General features: G+C 37.9%; 1 protein-coding gene across 6 annotated transcripts in view; it reads left to right on the top strand.

Annotated features, from left to right (window-relative positions):
• LOC118706153 (muscular LMNA interacting protein) overlaps positions 1 to 20,737 on the top strand; it is a 241,572-nt gene that overhangs the window by 158,981 nt on the left and 61,854 nt on the right. For all 6 annotated transcript variants that reach the window (XM_045572971.1, XM_045572969.1, XM_045572966.1 and 3 more), the window contains 2 exons: positions 8,769 to 8,813; positions 19,857 to 19,985. In XM_045572971.1, coding sequence (XP_045428927.1) covers positions 8,769 to 8,813; positions 19,857 to 19,985 — 174 coding nt within the window. The remainder of the gene's footprint in view (positions 1 to 8,768; positions 8,814 to 19,856; positions 19,986 to 20,737) is intronic.

Raw genomic sequence — 20,737 nt, 5'->3', positions numbered from 1 at the left:
TGATGGGGCAATAAAATATAGCTCATGGGATTTTCTTCCACAGAGTGCCATTCTTACACCTATCTCTAATGCTGTTCCTCACGGTCAGTATTCACAGGAATAGATATGAGTGACTAAAAACTTAGGGTTGTTCAAATCCAATTTCGTTGAGTTCATTTTTAGGTACTTCAAATTGCTTTTCTACCTTAGTTTAGTTGACTGACAGATAGTTGTTATAGTAGCCTCCTCCAATCTCAACTCACCAAACAATATTCCCTCACTTTAAAAAAATAATTGCTACAACTTTGATAGCATAACTATAGCTATAACATTTAACAAAAATAATTAACCTGTATTAGGCAAACAAAAAGGAAGCTTCTAAAAAGATTTAGCATGATTGGGTTGGTTGAAAGACTGGCTTATATTCATAATGATACACATAAGTCAATATTTTTACTTTGGTAAAGAATCTGCAGTGGCTGTATAGATATTTACTTGACCCTGAGATTCACATTGAACTCTGTCCTTATTCTGGGAAGTTCCTTGTAGTACTGATATAAGGTCTGTTATATTACATAAGATAAAAATGTACTGGGGCTATCTAAAGTCTTTAATTATTATGTCATGATCTCCAGTGAAGGAATTCTGGGGACTTTTGGGGACTGGACACATAGTTATTTGGGTTTTCCTTAATTTAATAATATGTTGATTTGAACATTTTATCTTTTTTCTGTAATAGTTTGATATTATTTAACACAATGTACTGATAAATGTTAGTCAAATAGTTAACTTGTACAAATGGTTTATTTTTAACTAGTGGCTGGGTGCATGAAATCTTGCACATTAAAAGGGAAATAATTAGAGGAAATATTTCATATTGCTATTTGCCCTTTCTCTATAATGGAAGTATCAGAGATGAAAGAAAATTAGTAAAATGTATATGAAAATCTCCCTTCTGAATGCAGACTGATGCAACCACTGTGGAGAACAGTGTGGAGTTTCCTCAAAAAACTGAAAATGGAACTCCCATTTGACCCAGTAATTCCACTCCTAAGAATATATCCCAAGAAACTAGAAACACCAATCAGAAAGGATATATGCACCCCTATGTTCATAGCAGCACAATCTACAATAGCTAGAATTTGGAAACAGCCTAAGTGCCCATCAGCAGATGATTGGATCAAAAAACTCTGGTACATCTATACAATGGAATACTATGCTGCCATAAAAAAGAAGGAATTCTCATCATTTGCAGCAACCTGGATGGAATTGGAGAACATCATGCTGAGTGAAATAAGCCAGTCAATGAAAGAGAAACACCACATGACCTCACTCATTTATGGATAATAAAGAACATTATAAACTGATGAACCAAAAGATAGATATAGAGACAGTAAAGCAACAAGTAGACTGTCAAATTACAGCAGGTAGGGTAGGGAGATCTGGGGGAGATAATAGATCAACCGAAGGACTTGTATACATGCATATAAGTACAACCAATGGACACAAAACTCTGGGTATGTATGGGGGAGGCAATGTTAAAATATGTACACAGATAATAACTTAATAAAAAAAAATAAATTTAAAAAATCATAAAATTTTTTTTTAAAAAGTCAAAAAAAAAAAAAAAAAAAAGAAAGAAAGAAAGAAAGAAAGAAGAAAGAAAGAAAGAAAGAAAGAAAATCTCCCTCCTGTCATACTCTGGGGCACACCACACAACCTAGAGTCAAGTCCTCACCCACACCCACACATGCTTTGAAAATGCAGGAGACCCTGCCCCAACCAGCCCCACCCCCATTGGGTGAGACCCAGCCCCAGCCAGCCCCAACTCTGTCAAGCCCCACCAGGCAGAGGGCGTAGTCTGAGATCCTTTTTCCCGGCCAGGTGCCATGCAGCCTCAGGTCCCTGCTGTTTGGTCATGATGTTACAGTGTCCCAGCTAATTTGCATATTCCTCTATTATATAGATAAATGTATAACCTCTTCTTTCTTTTATACAGAAATACAAATTTAACTGATTTGATTTATTCAAGATGCATTTAATTCAGCATATTTCACATAGATATCATTTAGCTTAGGAAATTCATAGAGAATTCCCTCACATTATTGCAGTAATGTAAAATTAACTACAGGGTAAAAACCGAGGTTTCAAAAGAAGTCATTATTACTCATATTATGTTAAAAATGAAACTAGGTGAACAGAGGAAATAGGATTCTTTCACGGTATCATGGGAATGAATTTTAGGGCTACACACATAGGAAGATTTGGGGTGTAGTAGCAAGATTTATTATAGCAAAAACAAAGGACTGCTCCCAGGTACACCAGGCCCGATAGCTCATCTACAACCAGGCATTTAGTAAGGGGTTTACCTCTGAAAATAGAAGAAAAAAACAAAGTTTAGTGAGCAGAGCAAATTATAAACCCGTTTCTGAGTCTGTAAGGCTGTCAGCTGAGAAGTATTTTAGATGCAAGACTTTGGCTGGAATGAGAGCAAGCAGCTGCAATCTGATAAATCCTCCTTGGCTGCAGTTTGAACATCCTGGTGATGTCATCAGGTGATCAGGTTAATTCTGTGTGGCGGACACAGCCTTGGGAAAGAGTTCTCATTAATTCCAAGTCAAAAGATGGGAGAGAATGAAGACATGGGTTTGGAGGATTGAAGAAAACTAGGAGAATTCAGGATTCAGTTCAGTTTATAGGTGACAAAACTTTGAAGTCCTTGAACTGAATTGGAGTGTAATATCCATAACTGGGCATTATGATTTTTTTTTTATTGAAACACAATTTCTCCCCCCAGAAATCATCCTCAATTTTATTAAAGAGCCAGATTAAGACCAATTTGTTTAGTATATTAAGTCCAGTTTTAGTTTGCTCTGGTTATTTGCACAACTCAGTGAGAATAGCAATTGATCACATGGGCTCTTTTAAATTTGCTTTTCTGGAATCTCATAAGGAATCTCCAGAATGAGCTTTAATTATCCTCTTAGGGCAAAAAAGTCAAGCCACACAGTTGCTATCAGGTTTTGCCTGCTATACACATAGGTTTCCTGGGATGACTCTAACCGGATAAACCTCTCATTGCACACTTTATATTGGGGATGGAGCTTGTTGTAAAAGATTAGGGACTGAGTGTGAAGCTTCCAGTATGCACCCCAAAAGGGAACTCTCTAGGTACTGTGGATGGAGGTGGTACTGCCCATTGTGTCTCAGGGAGAGAAATTTCCTTCCTTGTAAAATAGCTTGAGTGTCCTGTGTATATGGCCCTAGTTGGGTGACTCTTGCAAATCCTCCTATGTGTGTAGCCCTGAAATGCAAAACAGTATCTCTGGCCCTACGGGTGAATCTTGTCAGCCTTCTCTAGGAAAATAATAAATTTCTGGATATCCCTGTGTCTGAGAGAGCATAGGAGTTGCTGGAAAGATAAGCAAACGTTCAGCCAGTCTCAAGATTAGTTTCCTCTTGTGGAAGTGCTTTTAAAATTATTTCTCCAAATTGTTGAATATAAACCTCTCCATTTTTGTAATTGCTTGCAAGCAAAGGCTTTCTATTTACTGTATACCAGCAGGAGCATTAATGAGGGCTGGGATCTGGGAATTTTTGGCCTTGCAGGCACATTTTTCTCATGTTTAATTGCACAAGTTCAGGGAACTTGGCACCCTGGGCTCACAGGGCCCCTGAGGTACAAAGGAACAGCAGCAGTTGTAACAGCAGCAGGAACAGGGAACCGCAGTTGTAACAGCAGCAGGAGCAGGGAACATGGCAATGAGCTGTGGCCCCAGGTGCTTCCACTGGGTGCTGAACTTGCAGCAGCCCCCATTGCAAAAGGGCCCAGGCTGCAGGTGAACCCCAGAGCCAAGGGAATGCTGATTGGCCTTGGGGCCGTGAGGAGGGAGCAGAGAGAAGGAGGGGGGTTTCTGATCTGGAGCTGGAATGGGCAGGCAGCAAAGTAGCAGAGTTGAGGATGAAATGAAGAGTCTGTGAGTATACACAGGCAGCAGCAGAGGGAGGACAGATGGATGAAGAAAAGACTTCTGAGGACAAGGGAGGTGAGGTCCTAGCTCTCTTAGCACAAACACAGCTTCTCCTTGTCCCTTCATGGTATCCAGCCATTACTGTCCTTGGAAAACAGCATGTGTGTGGTGTGTAGGGGATGGCGCTGCTGGACAGGTTGGTATTCTTGTATCCTAGAGGTACCAAATTTGAGACGAAGGTGCAAAAGGCATGATTCAAAAATGAGGAGAATTTTAGCCACTGTAGGTCAGTGTCCTAGATTAAGTTGGAGGAAGGGCATCCATGGACAAAGGTGGGACACACTTTTTCGAAGCCCTTCTTGTTTATCATACTCAATTCAAATTAGGCTAAGGGTAACATGCTAAGCTCTTCTTCTTGAAGGAGGCCTTTTCTCTCTGCACTTCTTGGGCAGGAAAGAGAAAGCAGCCAGTCTGTTGCCAGGAGAAATAAGATTCTTCCACAGTGTCACAGAAAATGCATTTCATGGATACACGCATAGGAGGATTTGAGGTGTAGTGGCAAGATTTATTGGAGCAAAAACAAAGAAAGGGCTTAGGCAACATCTCATTCACGCTCAGGGAGGAGCCCATTGTTCCCTGAGGAGATTGGAAAGCTGGTCTTTCCTGCCTGTTTAAGGAGTGGAGTGTGTTTGGTGGAAGGTGTGGGTCTTTTATGAAGTGTCTGTGAAGATGCCCCTTCCTAGTTAACCCACTTAAATGTCCGGATCCCTTTGTTTTTATTAATATCTAACTAGCTGCCCACTGTAAGAACATGGTCATGTGCATCCTGAAGGGAAGTTTTCTGCAGCAATGAAATCATAAACCTCAGTGCACACTCCAGCAATTAGAGATAGGGGCCCTTAGCCAAGACAGCCTGCTGCCAGGTATGGCAGCGAGCAGTGACAGTCCTGAAGAATGGCATGACACAAAAAGCAGAAAACACACAAGGACCACAGTTGCCTCATCATTATGTTTGGTAATTCACACGGCCACACAGTATACTTGGCAACATTGTAAGAACCACAAAGTTTTCAATGTTCAGTATGTTTCATCTCTCGGAGTGGAAAAGCTGCATTGACACATTTATAATAAACCCTGACAAGTGTTTGCCATTTTTAAAAGAAGAGAAATATTTAGAAACACAACTTTATTATATTTTAGCTAAGTATATTTATAATTATGCACCTGCATGTTGACTATTTCCCACGAAAGGTGAAGGCTTGGCTGATGTGGGAGCTCAGCCTCCCATTTATCAATAAATGCAGCAATGCTTATTAAAATATAACAGTTATAATATGCCTATTTAACCAACCTAAACAAGAGAAAGGTAAACCTCCGAGTGCCAGAATGAAGGGCAGCTCCAGGCAAAAGGATCACAGAAAAGAAGCTAAAGCTCGATGGAGCAGAAGTACCTCAGCACCTAGGTGCTGGCTGCCAGGAGTTTAGATTTTAACTTTCATTTCATAACAAGTCTAAGCCCCATAAAGGAATTCTTTGTGTGCATCTGTGATGGCAGAAATCAGGCCCCAGGGGGAAGGGACAAACCCAATGCACTCGGAGGTTCAGAAAAGGACAGTTTGTTGGCAATGATGCTGGCTCAGTGCGGTCTTCTCCAGAGGCTGAGCTCTGAGCAAAGCCGTGTTTGGACTTATATATCTCTCCCTTTGCTCTTTTGTTTCCCATATATGGTACATATACACATTCTAGACATTCTTTCTAGATATGTCTAAGCTTCCATGTATTTCCTGGGCCTTCCACACCCTTTGCAGTTTGCACTGAAGGCCTGTTGCCTAGGCTACAGAGAGAGAACTGGGTTCCTTATTTGCGCCTCGGGGAAAGTTCCTGGGCCGCAGGCAGAGTGCTGAGCACATGCGGGCAGACCTCCCCTGCTTCCCACTGTCAATTCGCCAAGAAGCCAGCTAGATTACAGGAGCGGAGGTGTAGTTATGGGGGTGCAAGCAGAGAGAGGGTTTGCCATTTTACATCCAGGAGTCTAGAAGGCCACGTGGTACATAAAAAAGAAACAGAATAAAGATATATCCATCTATTGTCTTTACCTTACACTCTTGGGTAGTAAAATAGGTATCCATAAGAAAGTAGTAGGTACTAAACCTGTGTAATTTAAGATGGGGTGATAGGTCACCCTTGGTATTTAGAAATATCAGGGTGATAAAATAAAATGGAAACAGATCCAGAAGCCAGTAAAATTCAACAAGGGTGAATTTGAAATCCACTGAGTGGCCAGATTATTATGACCGCCCTATCATTACTTCGTTGGGCTACCTTTTGTCTTCAATCCTGTGGCGATTCTTCTTGGCATTGACTCCACAAGATGTTGAAAGGTCATGCAAGGAATCTGCCACCATGCCTGATGAATAGCACTGTCCAGTTCTGTGAGATTTGATGGTTGTGGAACCAGCTGCCTGATGGCTCTTTTAACTTTGTCCCACAAATGCTCAATTGGATTGAGATCTGGTGTTTGTGGGGGCCACCTAAGCAAGGTAAAGTCTCCCTCATGTTCTTAAAACCACTCCTGCACAACACGAGCATTGTGGCATGGCACGTTGTCTTGTTGGAAGAAGCCATCTCCATTGGGGTATGCCATCAACATGATAAGATGAACTTGATCAGCAACAATACTTAGGTATGTTGTGCTATTCAGACATTGTTCCACATGAATTAAATGGCCCAAATCATCCCAGAAAAACATGCCCCAAACCATGACACCGCCCCCACCAGCTTGAAGGGTTCTACCCATGCATGTGGGGTGCATGCTTTCATGCTGTTTCTGAGAAATTCTCACTCTGCCATCTGCATGATGCAATTGAAAATGTGATTCATTGGACCACATGAGTTTTTTCCAAAGCTCAACTGTCCAATCCTTGTGTTCCTGTGTGAATTGGACACATTTATCTTGGTAACTGCAGTCAGCAAAGGTGTTCGAATATTCCATATTCCATACGGCTTTGGCTTCCATATTCCATATGATGCAGTGTATGGCTAATTCGCCTACAAACGTCAGGTGGTCATAATAATCTGGCAACTCAGTGTATATTGTAGAGATAGCTTTCCAACTCAGGGGTTCTCAGACATCTTCAGAAATCATCATCAGTTATCGTGACTAAAGATGGTCTTAAAAAAAAAAAGCCATAAAATGAGTATAGATTATCATGGGGGGAAAGCATGAGAGAGAGAAAGAGTCAGCAGATACAAGAAATAGGAGATTTAGCAATGCAGGTCTATAGGGAAATTTGGAAAGAATTAACAAATGTATTAAAACAGTTAATAGGAGTTATAGTTACCATAAAACATATTTGAAAAAGAACCAAATAGAACTTCTGCTAGTTAAAAATAAATTCATTAAAAGTTCAGTTGTGTTAAATATACTAACATACAGTTGAAGAAAAAAATAACTGTTGACCTTATATATGAAAAAGATCCAGAATAAAGCCTAATGATACAAAATATATGAAAAGGAATCTTATAAAAATGGATGTTGGGTTGAGAAGATCCAACATATATTTCATAGAAGCTCCACAAGATGAGATTAGATATAATTGGAGAAAGGTGATAATTGAAGGGTTATTCATAGATGATTTCCCAGAATTGAAGAAAGATATGCACACTCAAAATAAATAAACTAAGTCCCCCAAAAAGATACATAAAAATATACTTACCCTCAGACACATCATAGTGAAAGTCCAGAATGTCAGAAAGAAAAATCTAAAATGCTAACCAAATGTGATGACAGTTGATCTGCGAAGTCATGACATTTAGATTGACAGCAGTAACAGAAGCCAGAGCCAGTGGGATAGTACCATGAAGATTCTGCAGGACAATGACTGTTACCCCAGAATTCAATGTTCTATGGAACTCTCCTTTAAGAATGAGAACAAAATAAAAATATTTTCAAAGTCCAAGACAGTAAGGCTTGAAAAAACTACCAAAGCATTTACTTCAGTAAGAAAAAAACTAAATCCACATTAGAGTGAAATGCAGAAACAAAGGATAATGCAGATTTGCTTCTGACCCCCTCTTTAATTGAAAACAACTAAAAACCAAATGCCTTTATTTCACAAATCATGAAAACTGTGGGGTTAATTTTATATAAAGATACTTAGGGAAAAATCTGGTTTTGTTTCAATTTGCATAAATATATATATAAATATACAACAGTGCTGCTATATTTAAGTAAAATGTGGAGTATGCAGAGAATGAAATATTATGTGACCTTGAAGAATTTTTTTAATCCTCACTCAAGGACATGCTTATAGAGGGAGGGAGAGAGAGAGAGAGAAAGAAATGAAAAAAATCAGTGCTAGAGAGAAACATTTTGTCTTCCATGTACTTCTCAACTGGGGATCAAACCCACAACTCAGGTATATGCCCTGCCCAGGAATCAAACTGGCAACCTTTTGGTGCACAGAATGATGCCCAACCAACTGAGTCACTCCAGGCAGCACCTTGAAGAATTTTTGATGTCTTGTGATAGTGCTTATGTTAAGATGTTCAGGGAAAGCAACATGTAAAACATCATATTCATTATTATATGAGCTGAATAAAAATACACAGGAAAAATATTGTAAGGCAATGTACCAAAAATACATTTTTCAGTGGTAGAATAATATTTTTCTTTGATTATATATTTTTTTCAAAAGTCTTACAATGGATATATCTATTACTTTAATAATAAAAGAACTTCAAAATACTTAGTAAAATAGACATTATTTTAGTAAGTTATGAATTTTGCTAAATAAACACCATGTTTATATTTTGCAGGCGAACCTCTCTTCACCATCGTCTACAGTGTCTGAGAGTCAGCTGGTATGTATCCTCTTACTAAATCATAGACATATTATAGTTTAGAAAATTTCAACCCTTCAAGGCAACTTTATTTGAGCAAAAGTGAACTGTGGATAAATTGACTTCATATAAGTTTACTTGCTTACTTTTCTAATAAAAGCATTACTAATGCTCCATGAGGGTTGTTTTGCAAGCTATTCACATACACAAACCCAGACACAGTCCCTATTTGACAATAATTTGCATTTAGTAGTGATATTAGAATAGAATTGGAGGGGGTCAGAAGCAAGCTGTTGGAATTTAGAAAAGGAGAGAGCTCACGTACTGATGGGAGAGATCAGACGAGGGTTTAAGGAAAAGGTCACATTAGATAGTGCGGGGTAGGCTCTGGGCTTGAGGAAATGAGACTGGACTAGACCAGTGATGAGCAGTAGAAATATGGTGAAAATCATAATGCAGGCCACATATGTAATTTGAAATTTGTTAGTAGCCACATTTAAAAAGTAAAAAGAAACAGATCATATTCAATAGTATATTATTACTAGAGGCCCAATGCATGATATTCGTGCAAGAGTAGGCCTTAACAGCTGCAATGGCTGCCTGGATTTGTCCCTCACAGCCATGGCAGCTGCCTCCATGCCACGGCTGCAGCCCCAGCTTCGTCCAGAAGGACGTCTTCTCTAATTAGCATATTATGCTTTTATTATTATATATATGTTTATATTATTATTATGGAGTATGTATAATATTCTATAACAATGTATTATATATTATTTTCAACGTGTTTTACTTAATTATTAATGTCATTTTAACATATAATCAATATGTATAAAATTGAAATGTTTTACATTACCTTTTTGGGACACTATCTTTGAGTCCTGCTGTGCACCTAACTTTTACAGTCAATCAATTCAGACTAGCTACATTTCAAGGGTTCAAAACAAGGACTAGTTCCTACTGTGTTGAGGGCACAGATTGAGACTCTAGAAGCAAATATAATAAATATTTGATTAAATAGGATAATTATTTTTTCTTAGTAAATTGAAACTATGAAATAAGTTGGCAATTAATAAAGATTTTCTTTATAATTTTAATTTTTATTGTTTATAACTGTAAATTTCTGAACAATAGGCACCTTCAGGAAGATTAATAAAACTTTCTAGAAAAACAGTTTAAGACATTAAGAGGACAAAATCACTGCTTAATATTGATTTCCCCCCCCTTTAAAAAATGTTTTAATGTCCTATATCCATGGCCATCAAGTCATCCTGTTATTATCATGTCACAATGACAATAATATTTTTATTTTGCCTAAAAAATCATAAAAAGGTATTTTTAACTCTTAAAGTAGCCTGATTTAATCAAACTGCAGGCTATAGTGGTATATATTAATATATATATATATATATATATATATCTTATATTATAAAAGCCTAATACAATAAGTGTGTGGTCAACAGATTGGCTGTTCAACCAATGAAAGCGTTATATGCTAATGATATGCTAAGGCTGCTCATCTGCTCACTGTGTGACATGCACTGACCACCAAGGGGCAGAAAGTTGACTAGTTGATCAGTTGCTATGACATGCACTGACCAACAGGAGGCAGACACTTTGACCAGTAGGTTATCTTGCTGCTGAAGTCTGGCTGATCAGGACTGAGCAAGACAGGCTGAACATGCCCTGGAGCCCCCATGGCCCCACCCCAGCTGGCCAACCTCCTGCATCCCTCCCCAGCCATGATCATGCACCAGTGGGGTCCCTCAGCCTGGCCTGTGCCCTCTCGCAATCTGGGTCCCCTTGGAGGATGTCAGAGAGCTGGTTTGAACCAATCCTACAGGTCAGGCTGAGGGACCACATTAGTGCACAAATTAGTACACAGGGCCTCTAATATATATACTAGAGGCCCAGTGCATGAAATCCATGCATAGTGGGGAGAGTGGTTCCCTCAGCCCAGCCTGCAACCTTTTGCAGTCTGAGACCCTGCAGGATTGCACCTAAATCAGCAGTTGGACATCCCTCTCACAACCTAGGACCACTGGCTCCTAACCACTTGCCTGCCTGCCTGATCTCTCCTAACTGCCTCTGCCTCAGCCCCCACAGTAGCAGCTTCATCCAGAAGGATGTCCAGAATGATGTCCAGAAGATTGTTTGGCTGTCTGGACTAATTAGCATATTACGCTACACACACGCGCACACACATGCGCGCGCGCACACACACACACACACACACACACACACACTCTAGAGGCCCAATGCACTAAAATTCATGCACTGGATGGGGTCCCTTCAGTCCAGCCTGCACCCTCTGGCAGTCCAGAACCCCTCAGGGGATGTCCACCTGCTAGCTTAGGCCAGCTCCCTGGAGGATTGGGCCTAGTTGGTAGTCAGGCATCCCTCTGGCAGTCTGAGAGCCCTCAGGGGTTGTCCAACTGTCAGCTTAAAACTGCAAAGGACGCAGGAGAGGCTCCCACCACTGCTGCTGTGCTCATAGCCATCAGCCTTGCTGTGGCTGATCAGAGCTCCCCCTGTAGGAGCGCACTGACCACCAGAGAGCACACTGACCACCTGCATTGAGCATCTGCCCCCTGGTGGTCAGTGCATGTCATAGCAACTGGTCATTCCTGGTTGTTCCAACATTAGGGTCAATTTGTATATTATCCTTTTATTATATATTCTCTATATTAAAACTCTAATATGCAAATTAACCAAATGGCAGAACTACAAGTCACTATGATGCACACTGACCAGCAGGGGGCAGATACTCAGTGAAGGAGCTGAGGGAGCTGACCAGTGGTGATGATCGGGAGAGCAGAGCTATATCCTTCAGGCAGTGCCAGGCTATCAGCCAAGACAAATGCCAGCAGGGTCCCCTGATCACCCAGCCCACTGGTTGCTACCAGGAATTGGCCCTATTGCTGGCCAGGCCTATGCACCCTACCCTATATATTAGGAACAGACTCTTAGATTTAAAAATTTAAATCTGGCAAGGCTACTCTAACACTGTAAAAACAGGATTATGCAGCGATGACATGCATGGACTCTGGTTAACACATTTCAGCCCTGATTCTGACAGCCCTGATTATAACTGTGTGAGAAAGCCAATTAACTTCTCTCTGTTCAGCTTTTCCACCCATAAGATGGGGAAATGGTACTACTGCCTCAGAAGGATCATGTTATGTACTACTTTTTATAATCAGGGTAAAAAAATGTAGCTGCCCATACAGCAGCAAGATGCCTTTCACCTGTATGAAAAGAATGGTCACTAGTGCATGCAGCATCTCAGATTGCGAGAGGGGTCAGGCTTAAACCAGCCATCAGACATCCCCCAAGAGTGCAGGCCAGGCTGAATTTTGTGCACCACCAGGCAATATATATATAGTTGAAACTAGAGGCCTGGTGCACAAAATTCTTGCATTAGGGGGGATGTCCCTCAGCCCAGCCTTCACCCTTTCCAATCTGGGACCCCTCAGGAGATGTCTAACTGCTGGCAGTTGGACATCCCTCTCACAATCTAGGACCACTGGCTCCCAACTGCTCACCTGCCTGCCTGATTGTCCCTAACTGCTTCTGCCTGACAGCCTGATCACCCACTAACCATACCGCTGCCAGCCTGATTGATGCCTAACTGTTCCCCTGATGGCCTGATTGCCCCAAACTGCCCTCCCCTGTCAGCCCTGTTGCCCCTAACTGCCCTCCTCTGCTGGCCTTGATCACCCACAACTTCCCTCCCCTGCCAGCCATCTGTGTTGGCCATCTTGTGTGAGAGTGTAACAGTCAATTTGCATATCGCCTCTTTATTATATAGGATAATGCTGGGTTGGGGGCTAAAAATACTACATTATACTTCCTGCTTTGACACTAACTGCTGGACTAACAGTAGATAAGTCATGAATCTGTGGGTCTGTGCCTCAAACTCCTAATTGAGCAGTGAGAGCCTTCTATTACATACTTTTCAAGCCTTTCTAGTGCTGTGAGTCTATCATTACTAACACAGTGAAGTGAAGGAGTTGCCATGGAAACAAGCACTGCAATCATGTAATGAAGATGAACAGTTTTCTACTATAGATATGGAAATATTACCACAACTATTTTAATATTTCAAATAATAATAAACTTATTTCTTGAGAGAGAGTAATGTTGAAAATCAATAATATTTATAATATTTACATATATATTTATACTCAATAGAGTAAGAAATACAGATTTTAGATATTGAATCATTAAATATAGATATATTTAGTTATATACAAATATTTATTTTGGAGCTAAATATATTATAAGACTGACTTAAATATGAGATAGTTCTTGGCTTAATATTTTAAGAAACTATTTCACAGAGGCAAATATGCATAATGACTTCAGAAATGGTACATAGTAAAAACAACCCATTGTAGATATAATATATATAACATTTTCCTGCATAATAAAATAATTCCATAAATTTTTCATTGTGTTCTCTAGGGGAAATACAAAAGCATTGTTTTGACTGACTGATGATAATTTCTTTGTATTTACTTTAGACTTTTTCTCTAAAGAGTTCACAGAATTTCTTAACCAAGATTTAAATTAAATTTTAATACCCAAATCCTCTAGAGATATAGATAGGTTTGTGAAGGGTTTGTTATCAAGTAAGCTTATCATGTAAAAAAAAAAAAAAAAAAAAGAACATTCCTGCAGTGATATAATTATTCAGTCCAATCACTTTGACTTCATTTCAGGACATTAACCCTGTATTTAGATTACCTGAGAATAAAATAGATTAAAAATAATTGCATGGACCGATGTTATATGACATTTGCTTTTAGAGGATTTATAATATTTTTACTTTTAAGTAATATAATTTATGAATAAAATTATAATTGTATTCAATTTTATGAATGAATTTCCAATATTTTGTCATCATGAATTCTATTCAGGATTAATCTTTAAATAAATTAAGTAAGAATGCTTTTGAAAAACAAAACTATATACACACACAAACACACACACACACACACACATATATATATATATATACACTTGCATGTATATACTTGTATGTATAGCACAGAAAAACAATATTTGACTTCTGTTTTAAATGAGAAATGAAATAAAATGGTTGAAATGAAAATGATAAATTACTGTGGTAGCAAAAGCTTAATACAGAAGCCATTTTGCTTTTGAGGATTGGGTTTTTAAGGATATATTGCTTTTTCATATTTTTTCTTTTTAATTTGGCTAATGTATTTGCATCTTTACATGGTCACTGTGCCAATTCAACATTGGAGAGGGAAAAAAATGACCTGACCCTTACTCTTAAAATATATTTTCATCTTTATTCTGGAAGCAAAATTATTTAATAGAGGGCTCAGAGAGAATAATTTGGGGGCTCTTATGAAATTAATTCATCAATCTGTGCCTCAGTTTATTTTTGTTTCCATTAAACAATATCACAGTACATCAAAACTGGAAAGAAACTTAGAGATGAGTGTATTGGAAATACCCATCTATAAAATAGAATTTGGTATAATTCCTCTGTCAACATAAAGGAGTTATTTTAAGGTTCACTTATCATAACACATGATGTTGTCAATGTAGCCCTGTTCACATGGAAGGAGTTATTATTGTTCACAAAAATCTCTAAAATATTATCTCTGAGGTAGTATGATTAGCCATTTTTACAGACAAATAGATTATCTAAGATCACAGTGTTTGGTCATTCTTGTTCTGTGTGACTTTCAAAAGGAATTGTGCATTTTATATAATTGGAGGGGAATAAGAAAAGGTTGAAGAAGTTGGAAACTGGGCTTCTTTGCAAGTGTGACATTCATTGGACATCTATGTGAGCTAGGCTTTTAACTGCCTGCAAAGATGTGATCACTTACAGAAGAGGAGAAGACTGGGTAGGGTCAACAGAGTGTTGAGGTTTTGCACTTGTAGATGCTGCTTCCCTAGGATAATAAACAGAGCAAGAAAAGGGGAATCTAGGTTGAAACTTCACATGCTTTCCTAATTCCTGAGCTGAGTCATCACAATATTAACAGAGGCCAAGGGATCTCTTTTCTCTGGATAAGGAAACAGGTTGGGCTCTACAAGATGGGGAAAGTGCCAGTCTTCCTTGGAGAAACGTAGGGGAGTGTGGTTTAGATGACAATGCGATTTTGCTTTTGAAATTCCATGTCATTAAAAAATGTTCATCATTACTCATGATGGAATACTGACTCTAGAGTACAAAAAATAGATTTGAAAATGAAGTCACATGGCCATATACTGGCAAAAGCAAATGCAGTTTCCTGGAACACCGTAGAGAAGAGTACTTAAACTTGCAGAAACTTTGTTCCCAGTTCTGAATGCCAGCTGATGTGTCCTGCTTTAGTGACTCATGACTCATTCTTCTGAGGGCTCTTGAGTCTCTGTTGTTCAGAAAATGTGGCCCTGAAAGCTTTTGTGTAGGACTGATGTCTTCCTTAAGCTAACAGGCAGTTTGTCCTTGACCAGTTTTTCCTTGACACAACATACTTAAATGCTACGGCATTTATTATATACGCCTCCTCAGGTTTGAGTCATGCCATTGTCTTTTCTCTAACCATTGAAATATTTCAGTCCAGCCCATCTGTCTTGTGTACATTCTACAAAATGTTTCTTAAGCCATGGGATATGGCTTATAATTATTGAAATTTTATGTATGTTTATTTTTGTACAACTACCATAGTAATTATGTGGGGGGTTTTTATGGGAAAAAGATCACCACATCAGATAGATACGATTAGGGATAGTCATTTAGCATTAACACTGTATTATAAATGTGAAGACAGAAAAATAATTTTCTTTCAAATTCCTTTTATGCTGTTTTTTTTTTCTTTATAAAGTTCTGTCAAATATATTATCTCATTAGATTTTCACATCATTTAATATGGCCAAAATTATTATTTTCATTATTCTGATGAAAAAAACTGAAGTATAGATATCTATAATGCCATGTCAACAATCCCGTGGCTAATGGGTGGTATCAAATCTGTTTCTATCTTTTGTTACCCCTTCCCCTGCCAAGTCTTAAGATGTAGTGTTTTAAAAATTGAGATAGTTCTTAACCAAAAATTTAAGAATTTGCTTCAAGCATATAATATTGTTTATTTAAAAATAGTTAAAGCTAATAAATATTTATTATTTGAATGAGTAAATCAACTTGGAGAATGTTTTTGTCAACAATCTTGACTGGTAGAATGTGTCTTGGTTTCTATGAGCTTGTTGCCACAGTAACTCTTAAAAATATAAATAACACCAAAAAATAAAGACGAGCCTGAAGCAGATGGTAAAAGAAACAATGGTGGCACTTTCAGAAACTTTTTGGATCTATTGAATTGGTTGAATTCCTAGCCAGGCTCACAGAATTTTCTATTTTCTGTGTTTTATTACACATCATATTTCACCACAAGGACAAAAATAAGCCCTTAAAAATTGGGATCCTATTTTTAATTCTTTTGTTCCCTCACTACAATCACCTCAGAGCTTGCTACTATAGTCAAAAGCAATTATAAACTTTAGTACTAGTTAAAGTTACTAATTTAGGAAAGATGATGCTCTAAGAAGCCATTATTTAAAAATATTAGCAATGGACTTTCTAGGTCAATACTGGCAGTTAATTTTCTACTTTGTTCTCTAGCCAGAGGCAGCACCAACTTGTTGTCATAGAATTATAAGTACAAGTTGAACAGAGCAGAAACAATCTCTTTTTATAGTGGCCTGAGTAGCAATGTTGAAGTATAAGTGTATTCTTGATGAGTTATAAACAGAAATGAATAGCAGACTCAAATCAGTGCCTAACAGGCCATTAAAACCTGCCCACAGGCCCTAGGGATTCCATGTACTCTAGCTCTTGAACTTTTTCTCTTCTCCCTCAAGACTTCCAATAGAGTTAGATATGATCTCTTGAGTTCCACTTTACTTTTGAATTCTCAAAAAAAGATGATAGTATTATCTTTTCGTTTCTAGTTTTATTATTTATTACCATAAACAGGGGGCAATTTTTTTTTAATTGAGAAGGTTAAACTCCCTAAAGAAGTGTTATCTGGCCTTAACTTCTCACTTTTTTTTTCTTTATTGATTAAGGTATTACATACTAGAAGGTGTCCTTATCTCTCCATTGCCCTCCCCCACCCACTCATGCCCTCACTCCCTTAATGTCTGTGTCCATTGGTTATGCTTATATGCAGGTATATAAGTCCTTTGGTTGATCTCTCCCCCTAACTCCCACCATCCCCTGCCTTCCCTCTTAGGTTTGACTGTCTCATGGATGTTTCTCTGGATCTGGATCTGTTTTTTTTTCTCATCAGTTTATCTTGTTCATTATATTCCACAAATGAGTGAGATCATGTGATATTTATTTTTCTCTGACTGAATTATTTTGCTGAGCATAATGGTCTCAAGGTCCATCCATGCTGTTGCAAATGGTAGGAGTTCCTTCATTTGTATAGCAGCATAGTATTCCATTGTATAGAGTACTACAGTTTTCTAATCCACTCATCTGCTGATGGGCAGTTAGGCTATTTTCAAATCTGAGCTATGGTGAATTGTCCCACTACAAACAGGGATGCATATATCCTTTCTGATTGGTGTTTCTAATTTCATGTCCTTGAAATACTGACTACTGAGTGGCAACAAGTTATAGTGCAGGAGTAAAATTAAGTCTAAAAAAAGAGGTGATAAGTATAATCTAAGATTCAGGGCAACCATATCAAAACCAAGTAAGCAAAGTAGAATGAGTAAAACTGAGACTTCAGGCAAAACAAGTTTTTGGGCAGAGTTCAAGAGGAGAGCATGTGGTAAATCTGGTAAAGTAGAAGAAATCGGAATAGAATCATTATCAAATTGTAAGACAACCATGAAATCCAGGAAATTTATAGGAACTAAGGAGGATGAGGGCTGATATAAAAAACAAGATGAAGCATTGGTAATTGATTCTGATACTGAGATACTTAATATCCAACTAACCAGAAGAGCCCTTCTCTGGTCTCACCCTGGAGGATGATGATCCCAAGAGAGATGATGTGAGTGAAAGGTTCCAGGCCAGGATCACCCAAAATATCTGCCTGCTAGTTATACAGGGACCAGTGGTCATGTTTTCTGACTGAGACATTCTTTTAGCATATCAAGTGCTCCTGGTCAGATTTATTCTCTTTGCTCTCATCTTTCTGCATACTGCCATCAAGTGTAGCTTTTACTAGTAAAGCTCCTTGTTGGTTTTAGTAGGCCCTAAGTATGGATATTGTTGTGGATTTTCTACATCATGAAAGATCAGGAGATAAGGAAGAGGCACAGGAATAGAGTTGGAGGAAGGAGGAATGAAATAGGAAGACAAGCGGAAAAGAGAGAAAGGAAATCTGGACAATTTAGGATCATGACTCAGACATGGCGTCTCCCTTATGACAGGTGGCTATAGAAATTGGAAACTGCCTGGGCTGTGTTTTTCTATTGTTTATTGGAGGGATATTCCTCTCATATCACACTCAGTTGTGTGACTTCATGCATAATTGAATGTTACTTGCTCATTTCCCCACTTGAGATAAATTAGAGTTTCTTAAGTGGGAGATATTTCTGAGAGAGAGAGAGGGGGGGGAGGGAGAGGGAGAGGGAGAGGGAGAGGGAGAGGGAGAGGGAGAGAGAGAGAGAGAGAGAGAGAGAGAGAGAGAGAGAGAGAGAGAGAGAGAGAGAGAGAGAAAGAGAATTTTCTCAATTTGTATTTCCCAAGTGGTATATATATAAAAGACGACTGAGAAAATATCGATTTAAGAAAGGATTGTAGAACGACATTTATTCAAGACTCAAAATATTTCAGGCAGTTTATAGAGCAGAGAGATAGATGTAGTCCCTGAAGGCTTAACTTGTGAGCATCAGCATTGACTGAGGAGAGCTAATTTACTGTTTTCCTAAAGGAAATGGGGTGGAGAAGAAGAATTACAGCAAAATGCTTAAACAGAAAGAGTCACAACTTTTTATTGAATTATTGCTTGGGATGGTTTTGCACACTTATCAATCATTTTGTGACATTTTACACTGTAACAAGATTTTGGTATTTGGGAAACATCATTTTGAAATTGCCCAAAACTACATTTCTCTCTCTCCCTCTTCCATCAAACTGACATTGGGTACAAGTTTATGAATCTTGAATGATTTATCTATTAGCTACAACTTTTTAAAGGCAAATTACAGAAGTAAAGGACTTTGGAGAAAAAAAAAAGGGGGGGGGAGGGGAGAGTCTAGTGTAAAAGAAGGGAAAACTCTTTGGGGAGCTCAGGACAAGAAATGCAGCTGGGCCCTAGGAATATTTCAGAATTTATTCTGGAAGGCCCTCAAATGCCTCTGCTCTCTGGGCCCCCTCTTTATGCACTTTGATTTATCTTTCTTGATCTAAATTATATCTGTTTTTATACAGATTAGGGCTTTCCCTTAAATTGACATATTATAATTTCAACCTCCCAGAGTAACCACAGAGCTGTTTAAATGCCTATTCCACATTCTTCGGAGAGAATAGCTATTTGTTACCCACTGTCCACTGACTTTGGTCAGAAGGCCACACATGGTTTCATCATACACAATAGGAACATGGTTTCTAGAGGCTGAGCTCTGTGGATTTGGGGACATGAAGGGAGTGTAGTTTCCAGAAATGAAAAGTTGTTATGGGCTTGACGAATGTGCCTAATTCCTCTGTATATACTGTGCCCAGAATGAGAATGCTGCCTAGCACCAAGGACGCTCTCAATAATTATTTGTCATGTGAAGGGTTACTAACTGAATTCACTGGCAAGGGAATAAAGAACATGTTTGGTCAGATAAATGAAGATTTTGCATTCTGAACATCATGACAGTGAATCTTTGAGTTGATCGCTGTGACAGTTAACTGAAAACTAAAGTTGCCTTAATTAAAATCATTTAATTTCTAGCTGTTTTTCTGTATTTGAAAAAATTATTTTTAAATTTAAAAAATTATAAATTTTGAGAAAACATTTGAGTGACTTAATAATACACATATTTATTTTAATGGTGTTTATTTTTCTATTTAAACATTATTTGATGCTCATGAAGACTAAACCTGGAGTAATTCGCCCGGTACCTGTAAAATCCAAAATATTATTGAAAGAAGAGGAGGAAGTTTATGAACCCAACCCTTTCAGTAAATACCTGGAAGATAACAATGACCTCTTTTCTGAACAGGTGAGTAAACATATAAGAAATTCTTTTATATTTTGATAAGTGGCTGTATATCATTTATAGTTATACAAATATAGTATGTGCAAGAAAATGTCCATTTAATGTAATATCCTTAGTAATAAAATAGGTCAATTTTTGCATGATAAAAATAAATTCTTATATGTTTTCAATTTTCAGAATAATACTTTGAAGTATTTCAATGTTGTGTTTTTAAATTTTTTTTCTATTACTTACGATATTATTCAAGACATTACTCTCTATAAAGAAATCATAGAAATCACTGGTTGGATGCATCAGATAGGTGTTGTATTCTTATTTCTAAAGTACTGTTTTCTTTTGAAGAGATGTACTATATTAGATATGGTTTATTAGTACATTGAAAAAAGATCTATTGTTCTCATATTAACATAGAAATGATATAATCCCCTAGATTGAGCAATACAAATTAGAAGATAGGTTATCAAGTTATTTAAGCTTTGCTGTTCATTCATGTTTTTTTGTCTGTGTATGTGTGTTAAAAAGATATACTGTCTTCTTCTAGTATATCCTATATTTTGGAGGAAGTGTAATGGAAGGTTGTCAATAGTGTATTTTAGATATTGGGAAAAATGTAAAAATAAACATTCATATAATATAAAACTTCACAAATTAATTCAAAGGTAACTTTAGATATTTATTTGTAAGATCACCACATTGGAAAATCTATAATAAAATAGTCTTATCAATAAGGTTATATACTATTTTTAAGTTTTAGT

This window comes from Pipistrellus kuhlii, unplaced genomic scaffold (genome assembly GCF_014108245.1).
Source record: "Pipistrellus kuhlii isolate mPipKuh1 unplaced genomic scaffold, mPipKuh1.p scaffold_m20_p_5, whole genome shotgun sequence".
Classification (NCBI taxonomy): domain Eukaryota; kingdom Metazoa; phylum Chordata; class Mammalia; order Chiroptera; family Vespertilionidae; genus Pipistrellus; species Pipistrellus kuhlii.
The sequence above is the reverse complement of the archived record's forward strand: the minus strand, read 5'-3'. Positions and strand labels throughout refer to the sequence as shown.